The sequence below is a fragment of the Callorhinchus milii genome, unplaced genomic scaffold (genome assembly GCF_018977255.1).
Source record: "Callorhinchus milii isolate IMCB2004 unplaced genomic scaffold, IMCB_Cmil_1.0 Scaffold9, whole genome shotgun sequence".
NCBI classification, from domain to species: Eukaryota; Metazoa; Chordata; class Chondrichthyes; order Chimaeriformes; family Callorhinchidae; genus Callorhinchus; species Callorhinchus milii.
Genome location: NW_024704750.1, coordinates 8586796 through 8607702, shown reverse-complemented (window position 1 = coordinate 8607702; position 20907 = coordinate 8586796). Strand labels below are relative to the sequence as shown.

At 39.7% G+C, this 20907-nt stretch overlaps 1 protein-coding gene across 1 annotated transcript in view; it reads left to right on the top strand.

Moving 5' to 3' along the window:
• The window catches only part of LOC103175225 (spectrin beta chain, non-erythrocytic 1), a 77561-nt gene that overhangs the window by 36546 nt on the left and 20108 nt on the right, over nt 1-20907 (top strand). The window contains exons 5-25 of the mRNA XM_042338063.1: nt 2681-2772; nt 2905-2985; nt 3480-3595; nt 4155-4267; nt 4425-4595; nt 5788-5804; nt 6220-6337; nt 7149-7307; nt 9745-10047; nt 10644-10794; nt 11257-12127; nt 12676-12813; nt 14109-14865; nt 15250-15452; nt 15565-15655; nt 15866-16012; nt 17635-17898; nt 18633-18839; nt 18954-19043; nt 19338-19613; nt 20748-20878. Of these exons, the coding sequence (XP_042193997.1) occupies nt 2681-2772; nt 2905-2985; nt 3480-3595; nt 4155-4267; nt 4425-4595; nt 5788-5804; nt 6220-6337; nt 7149-7307; nt 9745-10047; nt 10644-10794; nt 11257-12127; nt 12676-12813; nt 14109-14865; nt 15250-15452; nt 15565-15655; nt 15866-16012; nt 17635-17898; nt 18633-18839; nt 18954-19043; nt 19338-19613; nt 20748-20878 (4496 nt within the window). The remainder of the gene's footprint in view (nt 1-2680; nt 2773-2904; nt 2986-3479; nt 3596-4154; nt 4268-4424; nt 4596-5787; nt 5805-6219; nt 6338-7148; nt 7308-9744; nt 10048-10643; nt 10795-11256; nt 12128-12675; nt 12814-14108; nt 14866-15249; nt 15453-15564; nt 15656-15865; nt 16013-17634; nt 17899-18632; nt 18840-18953; nt 19044-19337; nt 19614-20747; nt 20879-20907) is intronic.

Sequence of the window (20907 nt, the reverse complement as noted above, 5' to 3'; positions counted from 1 at the left end):
AAAGGGACCTTGGGATGGAGTTCCAGAGTGTGAGGGCAGAGAGGCTGAAAGCTCAGCCACCGATGGTAGGGTGGGTCGGGCGGGAGACATGAGGCAGACTGGAGCACGCTGAACGGAGGGAGTGGGCACTTTGGTACGGAGTCAGCAGGTCAGAGAGGTAGGAGGGGGCAAGGCCATGGATGGCCTTGAAAGTGAGGACGAGGATTTTGAATTCGATCCTCTGAGGCATGGGGAGCCAGTGGAGTCAGGTGAGGGTGGGAGTGATGGGGTCACGGAGCCTGGTGTGCGATGATTTGTGAGGCAGTGATGGAGTCTGGCAATGTTGCGGAGGTGGTAGTAGGCAGTGCCAGTCATGGCGTGGATGTGGGGGAGAAAGGACAGTTCAGGGTCAAACACGGCACCCAGGTTCTTGACTAGCTTTGTGATGTTTAGTGTGCAGCCGCTGCCAGCCCCTGAGGTGCAGATGCGCTGGCGCGAGCCAATCAGGAGGGCCTCGAACTTGCTGACGTTGAGTTGGAGAAAATTGTCCCTCGTCCAAGACTTGATGTTGGACAGGCCGTCGAACAGGACTCCAGTGGTCCTGGAGTTGAGGGTGGAGGCAGAGAGATAGAGTTGGGTGTCATCCGCATACATGTGGAAATTTACCCCATGTCTGCAGATGATGTCACCAAGGTGGGCATATAGAGGGTGAAGAGGTGAGGACAGAGCACTGAGGAACGCTGCACAAGACGGTGTGGGGGCTGGAGGAGAAGCCATTTGCTGCGACAAAGTGGAGGCAGTGCAAAAGGTAGGACCTGAACCAGTCAAGGACAGAACCTTGAAGAGTGAGGTGGGAGGAGAGGTGGTGGAGGAGGATTGAGTGGTCCACAGTGTCAAAGGCGGCAGAGAGGACGAGGAGGCAGAGGGAGCCCTGGTCGCACAAGTTCAGGATGTAGTTTGTGACCTTGACCAGAGCAGTTTCCATGGGCAGCTGTGGGCAGCATGGAAACCCGATTGGAGGAGTTCATAGCGTGAGTGGGAGGAGAGGAAAGAGCAAATCACTAGCACATGATGAAAGTGTGATCTAATATATGATCTTATCAATTTTGCCCCATCTTGCATCAATGTGGGTGGAGTGAACCTGTTGAAATCTGACTGAAAGCTAATTATGGTATTAATGATCACAAGGGTGACTCATTTGGATATTTGCCATTTGGGAGTCAGTGCCGGGACTGCCAATGAGTTAATTATTCACTATTTGTTAAAGTTCACTGTTTGACCTCTGGCTCAGTCAATTAATATGCTCAGGAAAACAAAAGACATGTGAAGAAATGTCATGGTGAGATATTACTAAAGAATCCACGTATTCTTGTACTCTGCTTTTGTTGGTCTTTTCTTAGAGCCATATTTTGGTGTAACGTAGCATTACGTGCCAGATACAAGACTTGGAGGGAAATCGGATACTGCTAATTTCATTGACAATCACTTAAACTGTTCAGATTGCTGCTAGCAGCTTTATTGTATTATGTGCAACATACAGTGAATCTGTTATCCTTGTCTTCAAGAATCTGCCCTAACCACTGACCAACAAAAAACTTGGCTACAATGACTGTTGCATAACCACTGCTGCTTGTAAGAAATGTAGGTTTATTGAAATAAATGACAAGGGTTTTCATTCTACAAATCCCTTTCACATTATGAATAAGTGAAGTTCTCTATCAAATTGAACATTATCTCACTAGCCACATGCACTTGGTCTTCACAACTGTACCGATTTCCCTCTTTAGTCTATATAATTGACATGTAATTGGATAATTAGCACGAGACATGAAATGTTCTCTTCTCCAGATGACCAGGTATTGTTGTAGAAGCTCCAAAATTAATACAGAACAGAAGTAATCTTTCGAGTGGTTTCATTCCCTTGGTGAATCAATTTAAAGTTAAAGTGTTTACTGATCAACGTATCACCTGCTGCTCATTCACTAAACCTGTTTTGGTTATGGTGCAATCATTATAATATAATAATAATAATCCCTGCATTTGATATAGCGCTTTTCACGTCTTCTCGACATCTCAAAGCGCTTCACAGAATAATAATAATCCTTGCATTTGATATAGCGCTTTTCACGTCTTCCAGATGTCCCAAAGCGCTTCACAGAATATACTGTAAAGTGAATTGACTGTATATTTGTGGGCGAACGCGGCAGCCAATTGCGCACAGCGGTGTCCCACAAACAGTCGTGGATTGAAAATGACCAATTTATTATTGTTTTGTTTTTGGAGGGATTATTATTAGGCGTGTGGAGTATGGAAACTTGCCCAAGGTTTCGTCCTGCCTGGAATTGAACTCAGGTGTCTCGCTTGCAAGGCAAGTGCTCTAACCACTGAGCTACAGGACTCCACATTAATCCTTCAGTACAGTTCTCATTGACACTGGTATAAAGCACCTACTATGAACTGAGGCGACAACAGAAATAAAAGGCTTAAATTGAGATAAACTTCTCTACAAACATCACAGTCTATCTAGATTTAAAAAAATACAGATCCTGGTGCGAATCCAGGGCTGAAAACTGCTCTGTGTTCAGGTAAACACATTTTACTGTTATGATTTATGGCATCATGAGCAGCTCCCATGAGATTGTTGGCTTTTAATCACTCCTCACTGAACATTATTCTCTACAAATGTCACCTGTTATTTCAGATCCAAGATATCACTGTAGAGACACACGACAACCGTGAGACTCGGTCAGCAAAGGATGCCCTCCTCCTATGGTGCCAGATGAAGACAGCAGGGTAAATGCACAAGCGCTATTTTAATTTCTGTCCTCAATTTAACTTGCCACCACAAAGCTCGTGGTCTGAAAGTTTTGCTGAATCTGGGGTGGATAAAACGGCACTGAAGAAACACTTTATTTTTGTGCCTAGGTATCCTAATGTAAACATCACAAACTTCACGTCAAGCTGGAAGGATGGCATGGCATTCAATGCTCTTATCCACAAGCACAGGTAGAGTGAGGCGATGGCCATCAAGTGTGGCTTACAATGAAGTGTGCATAACTCAGACCGTCTCCGTTTTTCGTTTCAGAATAATTTCCCTTCGTCTCTCTCTTTTTCCTCCTTACGATCTTATCCAGAACCGTAATTTGTTTATGTTCGGAAGTACAGTACCTCTGTTTAGCTTATATTAACATAGTTTTTTTCAAATCTGTTAACAAATGATTATTTTTTTTATCGATTGCCAGTAGGATGTGTGGCTGTCACTTTCAGGAGCTGGGTTTTGTGATTGGTTAAGGTAAAGCTGCCTGCTACAATCCCATCCAAACACGTCTGTTTAAAATGACCCACAATTGTCTCTTGTCCATTCTGGGTAACATTCCTAAAGTCTGGGATTCTAGGGAAAGCATTATTCATTGCAATTCATTGATGTTTTAAATGGAAAACACGCATACACACACACACACAAACCAAATCCTATTTGAAACATGTCTTTACTTCTTCAGGCCTGACGTGATTGATTTTAAGAAACTGAAAAAATCTAATCCCATCCACAACCTACAGCAGGCCTTCAATGTTGCAGAGCAGAAGCTGGGTGTGACCAAACTCCTTGACCCTGAAGGTAAGTTTCGTTTGGACGTTATGTAACTTTCAAATGATCACAATATTCATTTGGCCCTTCAGTCCATTTGATCTCAATTAATCCTTCCAGAATATCCACCCTACACATAAAAAACAGTCCAGGGTTCTGGCCTCGTCCACCTTTTCGGTAACCTGTTCCAGTCTTTAATTATGCTCTGGATAAAGATATACTTCCTGGTTTCCATCTTGAACTCGCACTTGACCGGAATTGTGTTTCACCCACAAATTATACAGTCAATTCGCTTTACAATATATTCTGTGTAGCGCTTTGAGACGTCTCCAAGAAGTGATAAGGCACTATATCAAATGCAAGGATTATTATGATTATTATTAATATAATAACCCATGTCATGCTTTGAGACATTGTGACATAACATGTTGTAAAATTGCAAATTATAGTTTGGATTAAAATTCTTCTTGGTGTCATTTGTACCTAGCAGTGTGATGACACAAATAACATTAGTCTTCTAATTGATTATAAAGCCTGTACCTGTTTTATAAAATTCCCAAAATAAATGGCATTCATCTTTTTCTTGCAGATGTTTATACAGAGAATCCAGATGAAAAATCAATAATCACTTATGTGGTGGCATTTTATCATTATTTCTCTAAGATGAAGGCTTTAGCAGTGGAGGGAAAGAGAATCGGAAAGGTTTGTTTGATAAATGACTGCTGTTTAGATATAACTAATCATCACTTTATACTCAAGTAATATTGTACACTATAACTTAAACTATAATGGATCCGCCATACTGCTAATTAGCTAATTGCTAATCGCCGGACTTGAGCTCTCTTCCATCTTCACTCAGGTGTTGGATAATGCAATTGAAACCCAGAAAATGATCGACAAATACGAACAATTGGCCTCTGACCTGTTGACCTGGATTGAACAGACTATCATTATCCTCAACAGCCGAAAGTTTGCCAACTCTTTGACTGGAGTCCAACAACAACTACAGGCTTTCAACAACTACCGCACAGTGAGAAACCTTCTAAGTAAGTTATGCAAGTAAGGCTGAGGTATGTTTTAGAACTTAGTGTAATACTCTTACAAGTTTCTCATTTTTGAACAAATTAAGATGCTTTTATTGCCATTATAGTATATCCCCTGTGGCATTGTTGCAAAAGGTAACCTGTATTGAGAAGACACCGTGGAATGTTTGTGAGAACAATATATGTTTTGAGTTGATTTTTAATTAACATTTCAATAATTTACAAATTGGAGCCTTATATTATAGTAGCTGAGAACCATTAAATTCCAACCTGTGGATGTCTGTAGTTGACTGGTCCCATGCGCTAATTGCTTCCAGTGGTAAAAAATAGCCGACTTTCAGGTTATAAGGTCACCATTGATGCCGTTTCTCTTGTGCTGCGCATGTGTTGTAACATGGTTGTCATATCAGGATAAGAACTACTGCAGTACTGACAGGGGTGCTCTGTTTGCTCTGTATTTATATTGTGACTTCTCCAGTGGGCAGCCCAAGAACTTTCAAGAGACTCAACTTAAATGTTATTAAAGAGTTGGTTATGCAAACTTCAATAACTTTGAAAGAACAAATTGCTGACGAGTGCACAGTTGTTTCATGTCAGGGTCATGGGTTTGAATCTTGCCCTGGATGCCCTGTGTCTGTCTTTTTACAAGGTAAATAAATCTGAAATTGAGATTGAGTCTGATGCGTAGTTCAACAAGTATTAAAGCACAAAATTGAACAGAAAGTTGTCCCAATGCCAGTCTCACAGAGAGGCCGCAGGATGGCTGGCTTGGGCAATGGAAAAAAAAACTCACATCAGGCAACTGCAAGGATTATTATTAGTTAAGGCTGTTCTATGGGTGACGTGTTATTGGGCAAAACCAAAGAGAGTTTTGCCCTTCTGACCTGTGCTAAACATTTCCGGGGAGCATTCAATGTTGATACAAGGCACAGCGAAATCTTAAAAAGTATTTATTTTCCCACTGACATCCATCATCGTGATGAGCTCCACTCGCCTGCACTTTATAAATATTATTAGTCGCAATCTGTGTATCTGCCGTAGCTTTGAGAATTTGTATCAAACCAGATGAGATCGAAAAACAGGTTGGTATCAAACATTTGCTCTTGGCACATAAATCCATCCTGAAAACTTTCCTCTTCGACTGTGCTTATGGCTACCTCACCCCTCCCACCAGCTCAGAGTCAGGCTCCGCCATTGTTAGGTGCTCTGAGACGCTACTCTGCGTGGAGGGCCTTATATAAGTGCAAGCTGCTTCGATGCTTTAAATGCACATGTTTTCATGGAACATCTAAGATTTAAAAGAATGGAAGGCATGGCGAGAGTCAAAGGCTGAATCATTTGGTGTGTACAAATAGCTGCGAAAGATAACAACACTAAATCCAACAGCGCTTGTATGCTTTTGCTTACTTCTGTGGTATTCTTCAGGGTGGATTAATGGGGCACTGTTTCGAATCATTGTGGAATACTGTGCTGTTAAACCTGCCATGCATAATAATATTTTTCACAAGATTGTTGTCCAGTTGATCTGACATTTTTTTTAGGCGCTGCGTTTACGCAGAGGTTTGCTTTCAAATTGTAACTAAAGCATGACGCGTTGCCATCCTCTCACAGGTTCGAAGAGAAAGGTACTCTCGAGGTGCTGCTATTCTCCATTCAGAGCAAGATGAGAGCGAATAACCAGAAAGTGTACACACCGCACGAAGGCAAACTCATTTCGGACATTAACAGGGTAGGAGCTTTGTCCACTCATTGGATCCAATGGCCAATTTGGTAAAAATGGAAGAGAAAATCGTCCAGCAGCTTGGGAGATCCTGAAAGGCGCTGTACAAATGTGATTTTGTATTTTGTAAACCCACAAGTTCTAAAAATGTTGGTTTACCCCTTTGCTCAAATCAGAGCTAGGCTGGTGAGACAACATTTCCTATTATGGCAGGCTTGTTGATACAGGGAATGTGTGCCTGTACAGGAAGAGCATCTGGAGTTCAGTGTTCATTAAAGCATATGCTCAGAGCAGATTCTAGCTGTAGGAAGAAGTAAATGTTTTTTTCTACCCTCAAGTCACAGATAAGTGAATTGATCCTTATTTCAATTACTAGGAATTGTGCAAAAGCTTTAGTTGTAAACCTCAGGTGGAAGACTTTCACATTTTGATCTTTTTTTGATACCCATTTTAATATGCAATATTATTGCTGTGTTCCAGTATAATAATGAATTCCAGATCCTAGTAGCCGTCTGAGAGACAAAATTCTTAATATTTCCTAGGATTTTAAAAAGAAAGTGCTTAGAAACCTATAATACAGGTTTGTAGCACATGAATTGATGCACAGCAAATATACTTGAGCCATTAGTAAAATGGCTCATTCAACAATCCTGTTTTACAATCTCCAGAAGAACTTGCACCTCGATTTGGATTAGTTGTTGATCAGAAGACTTTGTCAAAGTCTGCAACTTTATGAGAATCAGGCTTCTTAATGGTGTGAGTTGGTTGCGAGGAGAATCCGGTATGATTTATGTTGTCTGTATCTTGTGCTCATCAATAGGGATGGGAACGACTGGAGAAGGCGGAGCATGAACGCGAACTGGCCCTTAGAAATGAGCTGATCAGACAAGAGAAGCTGGAGCAGCTGGCTCGACGTTTTGACCGCAAGGCACTCATGCGGGAGACCTGGATGTGTGAAAATCAGCGGCTTGTTTCACAGGTAAAGAAAACCACGCACACCAAATAAATCAAGAATATTGCAATGTTCCAGATCATTAATAAGAGCTGATCACTGAAAGCCCTTATTAGTTTTCGAATTGCACAAATGATTTATTTCCAATAAAAAATATACTTGTGTCTCTAATCTGTAAATTTCTAATGAATTCTAATCAGCAGAATTGATAAATTGCTCTTGGAGTATATTTTGCATACAAGACATTACAAATGCACATATTTCTGGCTGTATATTCTCCTATTTCTTCTTATAAACACTCTTAAGTACATCGACTAAGTGTGTGTGTGGGAGCGGGAGGTGGAGAGATTGATTGAGGACAAGAACCCATTCAATGGCTTCTCCCAATTGTGTTGTTGAACAGGTTGTTTAGAGATGCACAGGAAGTGTGTGGGATGATGTTGTTGATTCTTTTCTCTCCCCTTTTGGAGAGTCCTTGGCACTGCCCATGAGAGCTAGAACCAGAAGGAGATAAAAGGGAATAGATGTTGAAAGGAACAGTGTACACCCTGCAGATCAGGAAAGAGACCTAGACGATACAGGTATTGTGGATAAATTGATTTGCAAAGGTCAATAAAAGGTACTGTGTTGCAACAGTAGTGGGATGGACTGCAACACAAAGGGAGTTATATTATTGCCAGATACCGCTGCTAGGTTTTTTGATCATTGGCCAGACCCCTACCTGAATATTGCATGTAGATGGAATCACCTAATCTAAGGTAAAGATTTTATAGAGACAGTGACATTCAGGCGTTTGCAAATTGAGATCAATTTTATTTTTGCCCCAATCCCCATCTGTTCTGGGGTGCTTTAACCAAGATAATAATGAAGAACTATAGCACACTACAGCCATCATCATGGTGCTAGTGAAAGGAGTACCCTTATTAAATATTCCATTCCTTCTATGTAATTGATGGATTAGAATAATACGCTCGCTTTTGTGAAGTAATTTTATATTTGATGTTGCAACCTGATCAGACTTTCCCTGACTTTCCCCGTTGGGCAGAACATACAACATTAATTAGTGCTGATTACACTGATGCATACGTGTGTCTTTGCATGTATAGACCGAACAGCCTTGTGTGAGCAACGACTATGAAATATTTACCACAATGCATTAATAGGTCCTAGGAACCTCAAATCATTTCAGCACCAGAAAGTATATTCCCATGTTAGTCTTTCTTTGCAAAGTACCTAGTAAAGGTCAACATCTAAGAATATTAAATAAATCATTTGGAGGTAGATGCTATTCGAGAGGTTATTTATATAGTAAATACCATTTAAATTTCAAAGGGTAGGATGCATATAATGAGTTATTTAGAAGGAGTTGTTAAAACACGGGCTTCATTTTGTTTGGAAAATGTAAGTATATGAACAGAAAATTATGTGTAATCATTTCTCCAACACTTTGAGTGTAATCATTTCTCCAACACTAACATTTCATTTGATTCAGTCGTTGAAAATCTCTCGTATTGTGTCTCTTTAACTCTTCGCCCTCACCTAGTAATTGTTTTCTTTTCACCAAAAAAATTGTTTTACGTAGCAGCAAATCAGGATGGTGAAGGCAAAGTATTAATAACTTTTTTTTTTGTCAGTTTTACTTCAGTGCTGGTTTTTTTTTCTTTATTCCAGTAGATAGTTCATTAGAATCCAGCAATCTGAGCAATTGGCTGGGCAAGTGGGCACGTTTCCTAATTAAGATTCCTGCATTCTACGGCCTTCGTGTTAACAGTGGAAGTTATTCGCCTCCTGGAACTATTTCAAATTCCCATTGAGCACCACACACTCTAATGCAACTATCTACTAGTGGCTATATTGGCTGAATGTACAGGCTCTATTCTTGAATGTGGACGTTTAAGCTGGTGAAACCATTTGGCGTTGCCTTGTGCTTTAATCAGCTCACCATCTTCTCTCCTATTTTATTTGAACCTGTTTATTCAGACTTTTATAGTCAAGATAAAGGCGCTTGTTCCTTTGTTTTTTCCTAATCTTTGTCGTACTGCAGCGGATCAACTGGTGAATGCATATACTTCAATCCGAGAACAAAATGTGTATTCCAGTAGCGTATTCTTAGAACGTTTTTGTGATCAGCTAGTTTATTTTCATTCATGACAAATTATTTTCTGATCCATTGAGCTGCTCCAGTGGCTGTCTGAATGTGCTGGTGCTTATGACTAACATAACGCTCTGCATGTTACCATACCATAAGAAAAATAGATTCCTCAGTGGCCTGTTGCTCTATTGTAAAGCTAAGCATGTTTTTTTCTAAATAGTTTTGACGTCCAAGAACTCTTTTCCTTTGAATTGTTCAATGGCTGAGCCTGCTTTTTATTTTTGCAAGAACAAGTAGCCGTGCTGTCTCGTTGGTGAGAGGTTTTAGTCTCTTATATGTATTGATTGTTTCTTTTATTCGTTTGGCCCACAGGATAACTTTGGCTATGACCTATCTGCTGTGGAAGCAGCTATGAAGAAACATGAGGCCATCGAGACTGACATCGCAGCTTATGAGGAACGAGTGCAAGCTCTCGTGGACGTGTCGAATGAGCTGGAGGCTGAGAATTACCATGACATCAAGCGCATTAACGCCAGAAAGGACAACATCATGCGACTCTGGGAGTACCTGTTGGAGTTGCTCAACGCTCGCCGGCAAAGGCTTGAGATGAACGTGTACCTTCAAAAGATCTTCCAGGAGATGCTGCACATCATTGACTGGATGGATGAAATGAAAGTACGTGTCGATTTTAATGCAAGCAAAAAGGGGAATTCATGTATTTGCTTAGTTAGCTCTAGTGGGACAAAGGCTGTTCTTGACTAGCTGGAATCTGCTGTGAGAATGTTTCGAGCCTCACTGCTGATAACCCTTTTTTTAAAAAAATTGATTGTCAACCTCTTTTTGCTTTTTCCTGATTTTCTTTTCAAATTTAATTATAGTTTCTACTTCGAAAATGAGCTGTAATGACGTAGTTAGGAGAAATGGCTTGTAGGAACTGCAGACAGTGTAAGGGAAGTAAGTTCACGTTAGCAGAAGTATTCTCGTTACCCTAGAGATGCCAGATTTAGTCATTAATATCACTTCAGATACTTCCTGCTCTACCATAATTAATAATAATCCTTACACTTGAAATAGAGCCTTTCACGTAGGGAGGATGTCCCAAAACGATTCACGGGATGCACCGTAAAGTGCAGTGGCTGTGTTTTTGTGGTTTGAACATTTTCAATGGTCAAAGTCTCTATTAAAATAATCATTACATAGCTATTGTGCCGATGTAATATACTGTATTTTGTATTGTACGGATTCACATCCTAATTTCTTTACTATTTTAGGTACGATTGCTCTCCCAGGACCTTGGTAAACACCTGATGGGTGTAGAGGATCTGTTACAGAAACATGCATTGGTGGAAGCTGACATTGCAGTCCAGGCTGACAGAGTGAAGTTAGTCAATAAGGAGGCACTCAAGTTCACTGAAGGAGAAGGTGCATATTGATGTTTCTACCACAGGACTTTATTTCAAATACTGTACTGTTTAAATTGTTTATGATCAGACTGGGTGAGAAAACACATCAGCCCATCTTCGAAACAGACACAGACATCAATTTCATGTTTTAATCACTCCACCCACTTATGAAGAGTTTACAGGATTGTGTGATTGCATATGTGTGTAAATAACACGCTCGTTATCAGAAAAAAATTAGAAGACGGAAGTATTGAGAGCTTTTTCATCCCTCAATGAAACCAAATGTATTCCCCTAATAATAGAGCAATTAAATAAAGGAGAAATACACAGAGCGCAAAAAACTATAGAATTAGGAACATTTGAGAGTCTCTGATCAATATAAAATTGTTCTGTGAGGCTTTTTATGGCAGGTTTTCAGATCAATTTAAGTCAGTTACCACATTATTTTGAACTACTATGTATTTGTGATTCTGTTTTCCAGGTTACACACCGTGTGATCCTAATGTGATCAAGGATCGTGTTAACCACCTGGAGCTGTGTTACAAAGACCTTTGCGCTTTGGCAGCTGAACGCAGAGCCCAGCTTGAGCAGTCCCGTCGATTGTGGAGGTTCTTCTGGGAGATGGCCGAAACCGAGGGCTGGATCAATGAAAGGGAGCAGATCTTCTCTTCACAAGATTATGGGAAAGATATTACCAGCATCGTCATCTTGCAAAACAAACATAAGGCGGTGGAGGATGAACTGGTTGGTCTCAGAGCTCAGGTGCAGGAAACGGTAAAGGATGGCAAGGATATGATTGCGGAGAAACACTTTGCCTCACCTAAGATTATGGAACGAATTGATGAAGTTCTTACTAGGTTGAAGGATTTGGAAGAGTTGGCTGCCTTCCGCAAGCAAAATCTCCAGGACGCTCGGAACTTTTTCCAGTTCCAAGTCGATGCAAATGATCTCAAGGCTTGGCTGCAGGACATTGATCGAATCATGTCCACTGATGATGTTGGGCATGATGAATTTTCAACACAAACACTGGTAAAGAAGCATAAAGATTTGACGGGTGAAATCATGAAGTGTGGACAAACTATTGATGCTCTGAATAAGCAGGCACAGAGGCTCCCAGATGAATTCAGGAAACTCCCAGAGATACGAGACCAACAAAACGAGATAAGAGAGATATATGCTGATCTGGTGGCTCTGTCAGATGCACGGAAACAGCGTTTGCAGGATGCTCTTGCTCTCTACAGAATGTTTAGTGAAGCTGATGCCTGTGAGCTGTGGATGATTGAGAAAGAAAAGTGGCTGGAGGGTTTGGAGGTACCAAAGAAACTGGAGGATCTGGAAGTCGTGCAGCACAGGTAGAGTCTGAAATAATAATAATAATAATCCTTGCATTTGATATAGCGCCTTATCATGTCTTCGAGATGACCCAAAGCGCTTCACTGAATATACTGTAAAGTGAATTGACTGTATATTTTGTGGACAAAACCCACAAAATCTTATCACAGGTCTTAATCACAGATTCACGTATTTCATTTCTACCCTTATAACTTCCATGGGCTGTAAGTTATTTGTCAATGTTCAGCTCCAAGTCAATATTCTTTCTTTATTATTTTAAATTCAATTCAAATTTTAAAGTGTGATGCGAGGTCTGTTGGGCAGTGCTATCTTGGTAACTATTGACAGCAGGCAATTATTTGTATTGATGCAAAATGATGTCTGCACTGAAGTATAAATGTCTACGTTCAATGCAATTTATATATTAAAAAAATTTTCACTAAGAATTACTTGTTAATATCAGTGGTGCTGTATTATGTAAAAAGTCAAACATCTTGATTAAAGATGTCTTCTTAAGCCTATGTTTAAAGGAATGATACAATCTGTTATTTCTAATGTCTTTCAATAGATTTGAAACCTTAATGCAGGAAGTGAATAATTTGGGGTCTCGAATTGTGGAAGTAAATAATGCAGCAACCCATCTGGTGGAGACTGGTCACCCAAGTACCCAGGAAGTTAAAGAATGTCAAGACCATCTGAATCATAGGTAAATGACTCATTTGTTTACCACTTGCTGCATATTTTGTATGGTGTTTCTTATTTGTTGAGGTGAAAGATTAAGGTCACCATTTCAACTCATTTCACATTACAATGAGCAGGGAGCAGGAAGATTTTAATTGCTGAATGCAAAGCCAGGGATGTAGGGGAAAGGACAGTACATTATCCAGCCTCCCAAGACCTGTTTGGCAACACTTTTGATGAGTGGTGAAAATTTGCTTTCAGCATTGGTTGCCTTTGCTATCTTCTGCCTCAGAGATTTCTCTCTGTAGCATAGCAACCGTGGGCTATTTATATTCTGATGTCTACAGTTCCAATTTAGCTGTATGCAGGAATATTGCAAAACAGGTGCTGAAAGAACAGTGAAGTCCCTCGATAGATATAATTTTCCACAGTAACAAACCAATCAAATCTGTTACAAAAATACATCAGGCTTAAGTTAAATACAGTTTAAGCTTTGGACAAATACCGCAGATTGGCTTTTTAGTATCAATGTTGAGTTCCTTAACCACTGTTTTAAATGCCCTCTGTTTTGATGACAACCTCAAACAATGCTTATTTTATCTGTAGTTAAGATAACTAACAAATTACGTTTTAGAAATGCAACACATCACTACATCCCAGATTACAGGTCTTTAATCGCATTTGCCATTAAAAGTTGCAGAACAGGAAGATGTTGTACACAAACATTGTTATAAATAATTAATTGGCGCTGCCTCTCTTGTATAGATTTATTGTTCATGTAAACTTTAATGCTTTAAGTAGCGAAAACACTGCATTATTTATGAGCTGTTAATGGGCTGAGTACACCCAGGTATATTTTTACTGCAAGATGGAATGAAAAATTAATGGGATTGTACACAGCTGAAACTGTAATATAAGTTATACAATAATATAGTCACCATCAGGAACATAGCAAGTAAGGCACAATGAGTGGAATTTAATCTCCTGTATCTCCACGGTGCAGCATTTTTGAAACTCTAATAATTACTCCACCCAAGGAGGCCTGGACATTTCTGGTTTGTATATTTTCTCATGATCATAAAATATGAGATTCAACAATGTAAAATCACTAAATTGTTTACCATAAATCCCAATATGTGCATGACAAAAACATTCTTCAATAAGTTTTTTTTCAAAATGAACCCCAAAAAAGTTTTGATTTCAAAAGAGTTGTACTGGTGAGATTTCTGCTACTATTTTCCTGACGCAATTTGTCCGTTGAAAGAATATGCACCTGGCCTCTCCACTAATAACATTCTCATTCTCAAATGTTCCTTGCAGGTGGATGCTTATCCAGAAGCTAGTTGAGCAGAAAAAGAAGAGCGTGGACTCTGCATTAAGTCTTCAGAATTACTACCTTGAGTGTGACGAGACCAAAGTCTGGATCTGTGAGAAAACCAAACTCATCGAATCAACCCAAGAATTAGGAAATGACTTAACTGGTGTCATGACCATTCAAAGGAAGCTTTGTGGAATCGAGAGGGATCTTGCGGCTATTGAATCAAGGCTTCCAGAGCTGCAAACCGAGGCCCACAAACTGGCCTCTGAGCACCCCGAGCACGCTGTAGATATCCTGAGCCGGCTTAAGGAAATCAATGATGTCTGGGAAGAACTGAAACACAACCTGCAGGGCCGGGAGGAGTCGCTCGGAGAAGCCAGCAAGTTACAGAAGTTCCTGCAAGAATTAGAAGACTTTCAGTTGTGGTTATCAAAATCACAAAAAGCCATTGCTTCCGAAGATGTGCCAAACTCGTTGCCAGAAGCTGAAGCCCTCCTCCGGCAGCACAGTGCCATCAAAAACGAAATCAACCACTATGAGGAAGATTATCAGAAGGTCCGAGACACCGGCAAGATGATAACACAGGAAGAAACGGACCCAGCATTTCAAATACTAGTGGAGCGCCTCACAGAGCTGGACACTGGTTGGAATGAACTCAATCAGTTGTGGGAGAACAGGAAGGATCTTCACACTCAGTCACATGGTTACCAGCAGTTTCTCAGAGATAGCAAGCAATCAGACCGCATTCTCAACAACCAGGTACTCAATGGTTCCTATATTTTGCTATTTTTATTTGGAAAAGTAGGTTGGGGGTTATAATCCCACATGCTTAAAAGAAGGCTGAGGGCAGACAAACTTTGATCCACTTCAACAGTGGCAAAGTAGAGAACACTGTAATAGGGTGGGCATCTGTACTTGTCCTTTGTTATGTTGGGGACCGATTTGAAAAGGGTAACTGAAATAGTCTCGCTGATTTCAACTTTGAAAGTCCAGTTTCTATCTATCGCAGCTTTTAAATTGGGCACTGAGAACTGTGAATGATGTTGATCAAGTTACTTTTAACACACTATACAAACACAATCTTTATATCCATAAATTTATGGTGGAAAATGGTTTGGATAAACTGTCCGTGATTTCCTTTAGGAATATACTTTAGTACATGTGGAAATGCCAAGCACACTGCCATTAGCGGCAAGTGCCATTAAGAAGCACGAGGACTTCATGACAACAATGGATGCCAACGAAGATAAGATCATTGGGACAATTGAGGAAGGAAAGAAACTCATTAGTGATAGAAACAATTTTGCGGACAAAGTGAGCGACAAGATCCAATCTATTGATGAAAGGTGAGCTCCAAATACATGATTGTCTCAGATAGGCTCTGGGAGAATGTGCACCTATAAGAGCCAATTCCCTCTGCTTTTCCCTGTTCTAATTGTAAATGTGCAACTATTCTAGATACGAAAAGAACAAAGTGAACGCAAAGGAGATGGCAGCACATCTAAAAGACAACTATGACCTTCAGCATTTCTTGCAGAATTGCCAAGAGGTTTGTGACACTCTGTGGATTTAAGCCAGCTGTGAATACTAACAATTTACGCAACTGAGATACTTTATGCCAATACTGTAATTGCAAGCGTTACTTTTTATTATAATTGTTGCAAGCTAAAATTGGTCTTTTAGTGGCACGTTTTTAACTGATCTTTTCAGTTCCAGAGTGGCACTGTGGTCATTGTTCAGTGATTCTTTCTGGTTGCAGCTTACTTTCTGGATCAATGAGAAGATGCTGACAGCCCAAGACACATCTTATGATGAGGCTCGCAACCTTCACACCAAGTGGCAGAAACACCAAGCATTTATGGCTGAGCTGGTGTCAAACAAGGAGCGGCTGAACAAAATTGACAAGGTGAAACTGAGCTGAGGAATTAGACTCAAGTTCTGAGAGCTTTCAGCAATGCGGTCTTCCTCTCCCCCTCTCCCCCACCCCCAAGAAATCTTCCCACTCTCAAGATTTAATTCATTGTTTTACCTCTATGATAAAATTGTAAAACATTTGATAGCATGACTCAATGATTTTAATTTGTCATTTTATTCTTTTGGAAATGCATTTTACAGGATTCAAAATATTATTTACAGGTGGGAGCAATGTACACCACATCTAAGTCATTGTTGTTACAAGCATGACTTTTTAAATATTATTTTGCTTGTGTCTGTTTAACATCCAAACATTAAAGATTTACAATGGTTATAGCAAATTGAATAACGAATAGCAATACAATGAAAAACTTTGAAATCTGTGTGGATGAATTGGACACACAAGTACGGGAGGAAACGCAATTATATGTTTGAGGGATTAAATTAGAAGCTTAAATCTGAATTTTAAAACTGTTGGGTTCCAATAGTGTTATTTAATTGGAAATAGCTTATTAACCAACGTTAATATATCCATTGATGTATGCAAGTATCAATGTACAAATCTATGTAATGGGCATATTCTAATTTGGGATTAGCATGCTTAGATATAATTGTAGTTTAACTGAGTATATCGTTATATAATGTTGGACTGAGCAATGATTATAAATTTCCAGTTAAAGGTTTAAGTCAAAGCAATTTACATTAGACAAGTAATATTTCCTTTATGGTGTAGAGTTGCTGCATGCAATGATATCAGGGTTAAAAATTATGATTTAGTATTTTGTGGTGATAAAGCTGGAAACAGGCAGATCTCTGACCAGGAGATTCATCAGAGGCACTCCACAACCCACACATCAATTTACTTCTCATTTAAATCTAAAACCCACATCCATCTTTCAAAACATGACATGGCATCAAGGACAATGCACCATCAGGAGCTGTGGGTGCAATCTACCATCACTTGTAACTTGTCACTTATGAGATCAGCTCACTGACGAGATATAAACTACATCCCATTCTTCTTCATGGTATATCCTTGGTATATTCACTCATTCATTCTGCAGCTGAACTGAATTACCACCCTGCATTTTGGAATTCTGTAACAAAAAGGGGGATTTGGACATTGCAGAAAATGACTGAACTTTCCATATATTTTAATATCTTTAAGAAGGCTTTAAACTGTGATATGATATAAACTGCAAAAATTGATTGTAGTCTTAAATGTCACATTTTAAGATTGTAGCGAGACACAAAGTCACCGCACAATTCACAGTTGTTTTAATCCAGTATTGTGGTGCACTGTCACTCGTAGCAATACAGAATGCAAATACAATCTAGCCGTCTGCGTTTTAACAGTTTTATACTGTATTACTAACATTTCTGAAAGCTCGGTAGTTTAATGTGAGTAAGTCCAAAGACTGCAAAGTTCACCAGCATACAATTACTGTTGTATTGTTGCAGATCAGTGGTAACTACTTCTCCTTCTGTGGAACAGCATTAAGGCAATAAAAGCAGAATCTTGAAAGTCAATCGTATAACAATAATTGGTTGCTGCTTAGAAAGCGATGTCAGTGTTAGTGCTTACATTGTCTGATGGTTTTTCCCTGATGGCAGGAAGGGAAGCAGCTAATGCAGGAAAAACCGGAGTTTAAACCAGCCATCTCCGAGAAACTGGATGAACTGTATTGTCTGTGGGAAGAGCTGGATTCCACCACCCAAGAAAAGGCACGGCGTTTGTTCAGTGCAAACCGGTCAGAGCTGTTTGTACAGAGTTGCGCGGACTTTCTTAAATGGATGAATGAGCTGAAGATGCAGCTGCAATCCAAAGATTTTGGAAAGGACTTGACGAGTGTCAACATCCTCCTGAAAAAATTGCAGGTAAGGGGAAGGCATAACACAATGCTAGTCAATAATCTCTTAGGGAAGATGCTTAATATTAATTCTTTTGCTTGATGAGTTGTGTGAGCAACCTCTCTAATCCAACAGTCTGATTAACCTAATAGTTTAAAAAAACTTTTATCGAAAGCAGTCGTTTATTTTCCAAATATAATTTGAATGTAACTAAACTTTGTTATGTGCTCATAATTGGAATCCTATTTTCTACACTTGTTCAACAATGCAGAGTAATGCGTTATATGGGGTGAGTGGAAACATTCTGCCAGGTTTTAAAGTCCTGGTCTTTCGCAATTGCTTGGCCCTCGGCTGCACCAATAGGTCTGGTGCAATTGCCCCGAAATCTAAAGACTTTCAAATCAAGATACTGACATGAAATCGCTTTTGTAATAAGGACAAATGGTACAAATTGATTGATCAGCTGTGTGTCAGATGTTGTGCTACTGTAAAGACTTTTCAAAGACACTCCAAAGTAACCTTAGTGAAGTAGAATCACATTTCAGATAAAATGTCTTTAAAGCAAATTAAATAGATTTCTTTTAGGAAATAATATTGTGAGATACAGTATATAGTTTGGGACATGACATGTGCCTGGGACTACCAGGATGGTGGTAGGAGACCTGGATGGACCTTGGTCTTCTTTCGTAATTCTTATGTTCTTATGTCTTCTCACGAAGAATTGAGAACAACTGCTAAAACTATTTATTTCACTTGGATAGATGATGGAAAATCAGGTGGAAATCAGAAAGAAGGAGCTAGAGGAGCTTATAGTGCAAGCAGAGGCCCAACAGGAAGAATCAAAGGCAAAAGCGAAGGATATAAACAACCTATTTACACAGCTGATGGAGCCTCTGAAGGATCGACGCCAGAAACTCATTGCGTCCAAGGCTGTTTTTCAGTTCTATCGTGACCTGAAAGATGAAATTGTAAGAAATTATATTTTCCTTGTGCAATAATAGGTTTATGCAAATAATAATTTACACAGAGTATGCAGATGTTTTGCTTTGTGGGAAGTTAAACTTTGGTGTGTTCTCTTTCAGCTCTGGGTGCAGGAACGAATGCCCATTGCAACATCTACTGACCATGGCCACAACCTTCAGACAGTGCAGCTCCTTATGAAAAAGAACAGAGTATGTAATACCAGTGAACACTTTGTAAAGATCTGTCATTTTTCAATCCCTCTAGTCAACATTATTAATTATTGCTATAGTTCTCAACACAGCAGTCACTATTCGTACAGCTGAACCCTGTGAAAAAAGTCATGCAAAATCTTTTACTTTAAATTACTGTGTATGACTTTCTTCCCCATGGAAGGATATTGGTAATGTTTGCTTACCAGTGCAAGGGTTACTTGCACTTAACTGTAAGGGTGGTTCATTTGATAAACTCTTGTCAATGATTCAAGCTTTTCTCCGGTTCCATAGACTCTACAGAAGGAGATCCAAGGCCATCAGCCGCGCATTGATGACGTGTTGGAAAGAGGAGAAAATATGATTGAACAAAGCCCTGACCTGCATGCTATTAAGGAGCAATTGGGAGAGTTGAATGGATTGTGGGACAAGTTAAAGGACGAGACAGAACAAAGGCAGAACCGACTAGCCGCCGCAAATGAATCCGCGCAGTATTATTTGGATGCAGCTGAGGCTGAAGCTTGGATGAGTGAGCAGGAACTGTACATGATTGATGATGAGAAAGCAAAGGTACATCATTAATAATAATTCCTGATGTTTCACTTGGTTATTGGATCAGATTAATTGTCTCTTTTTTTCAGTTGCTTTTCTGTTTTTATTGTCATTTAGTTTCTATTGTTATTTCTTCTATTATCCATTGCATTAGTTGAAATTAGACTCTTGATTTCAGAACTAAATGTGATAAATCAGAGTGTCTGTTTCTCAAAAATTTCCAGTTAAAATTGCACGTGCATCTATGGTATAGCAGAAGGATAGACTGACATTTGTTAAGTGCTCTCAATGTTGAATGTTTTGTTTTTCACTATTGGCTCTGATGGCAAGTTTCCTTGATATTAACTTAACTGTCATTTGGAAAACATGATGAATATTCCCGGTAAACAACTGGTAGGACATAAAGAGGAGCTAAACACTGAAGAAAATGTGATTGCCAGGTTTGAAGATCATTCAGAAGGTTGCAAAACATTTTGTTGAAATAACAGAGCTTTAACAAAGTTCTGCATTGGGTAAAGGATAGTTATTGGTGCTTCCCTCCATTAGTTAGAAAGTCTTTCTTTCCCATTTTTTCCTGCCTGCTCAAATGCACTATGATCCCAAGGATATTCCATCTCCATCCCCAACTGCAGGAGCTACTGTGGTTTAAGGCTTGTGGGTGATCAGAATCGCTGTGATTCAATATATAAGAAGATTTCAAACAAAATGTTCTTCCTATTTTTGTCCTAGTAATTTGCTCACTGCTATCTATCTTTCAAAAGGTAGCAGGTGTGATTATCTGTGCTATGGGTTTTTGCACTTGCATTGTATCTGGTGTTTGGTGATCAACTGGGAAGGGAGAAGACTCAATTGGAGCAAACTGGATAGTATTTCCTTAAAACAAAGACACCCCTTTGCTACGAGGAATCCGTTCTGAGTGTGCATGCATGTGTGTTTAAACTTGCTCTGTATTCCATTACTGGGTTGCCTGCCTAAACTATGTTTAGATACGCTCATAATATATTTAATTTGGGTCGGCTACAGATGTTTTTGAGTGAGTTGTGCAGCAACTCTCAAATTAGGAAGGCGGGAACGAGTTTTGACAAATGTGTTGCATCTTGACTTTGCTTTCCAGATATGTATGTGTTAGTAACTTTGATCTGGCTTTTCCAGGATGAAACCAGTGCAACTTCAATGGTGAAGAAGCACTTGACCTTGCAGCAGGCCGTGACAAATTATGGGCAGATGATCCAACTGCTCGCAGACAGGGCTCAAAGCCTTTTTGCTGAAAAACACCCTGAGGGGTGAGTAGCAGAAATTTAACAATCTCTGA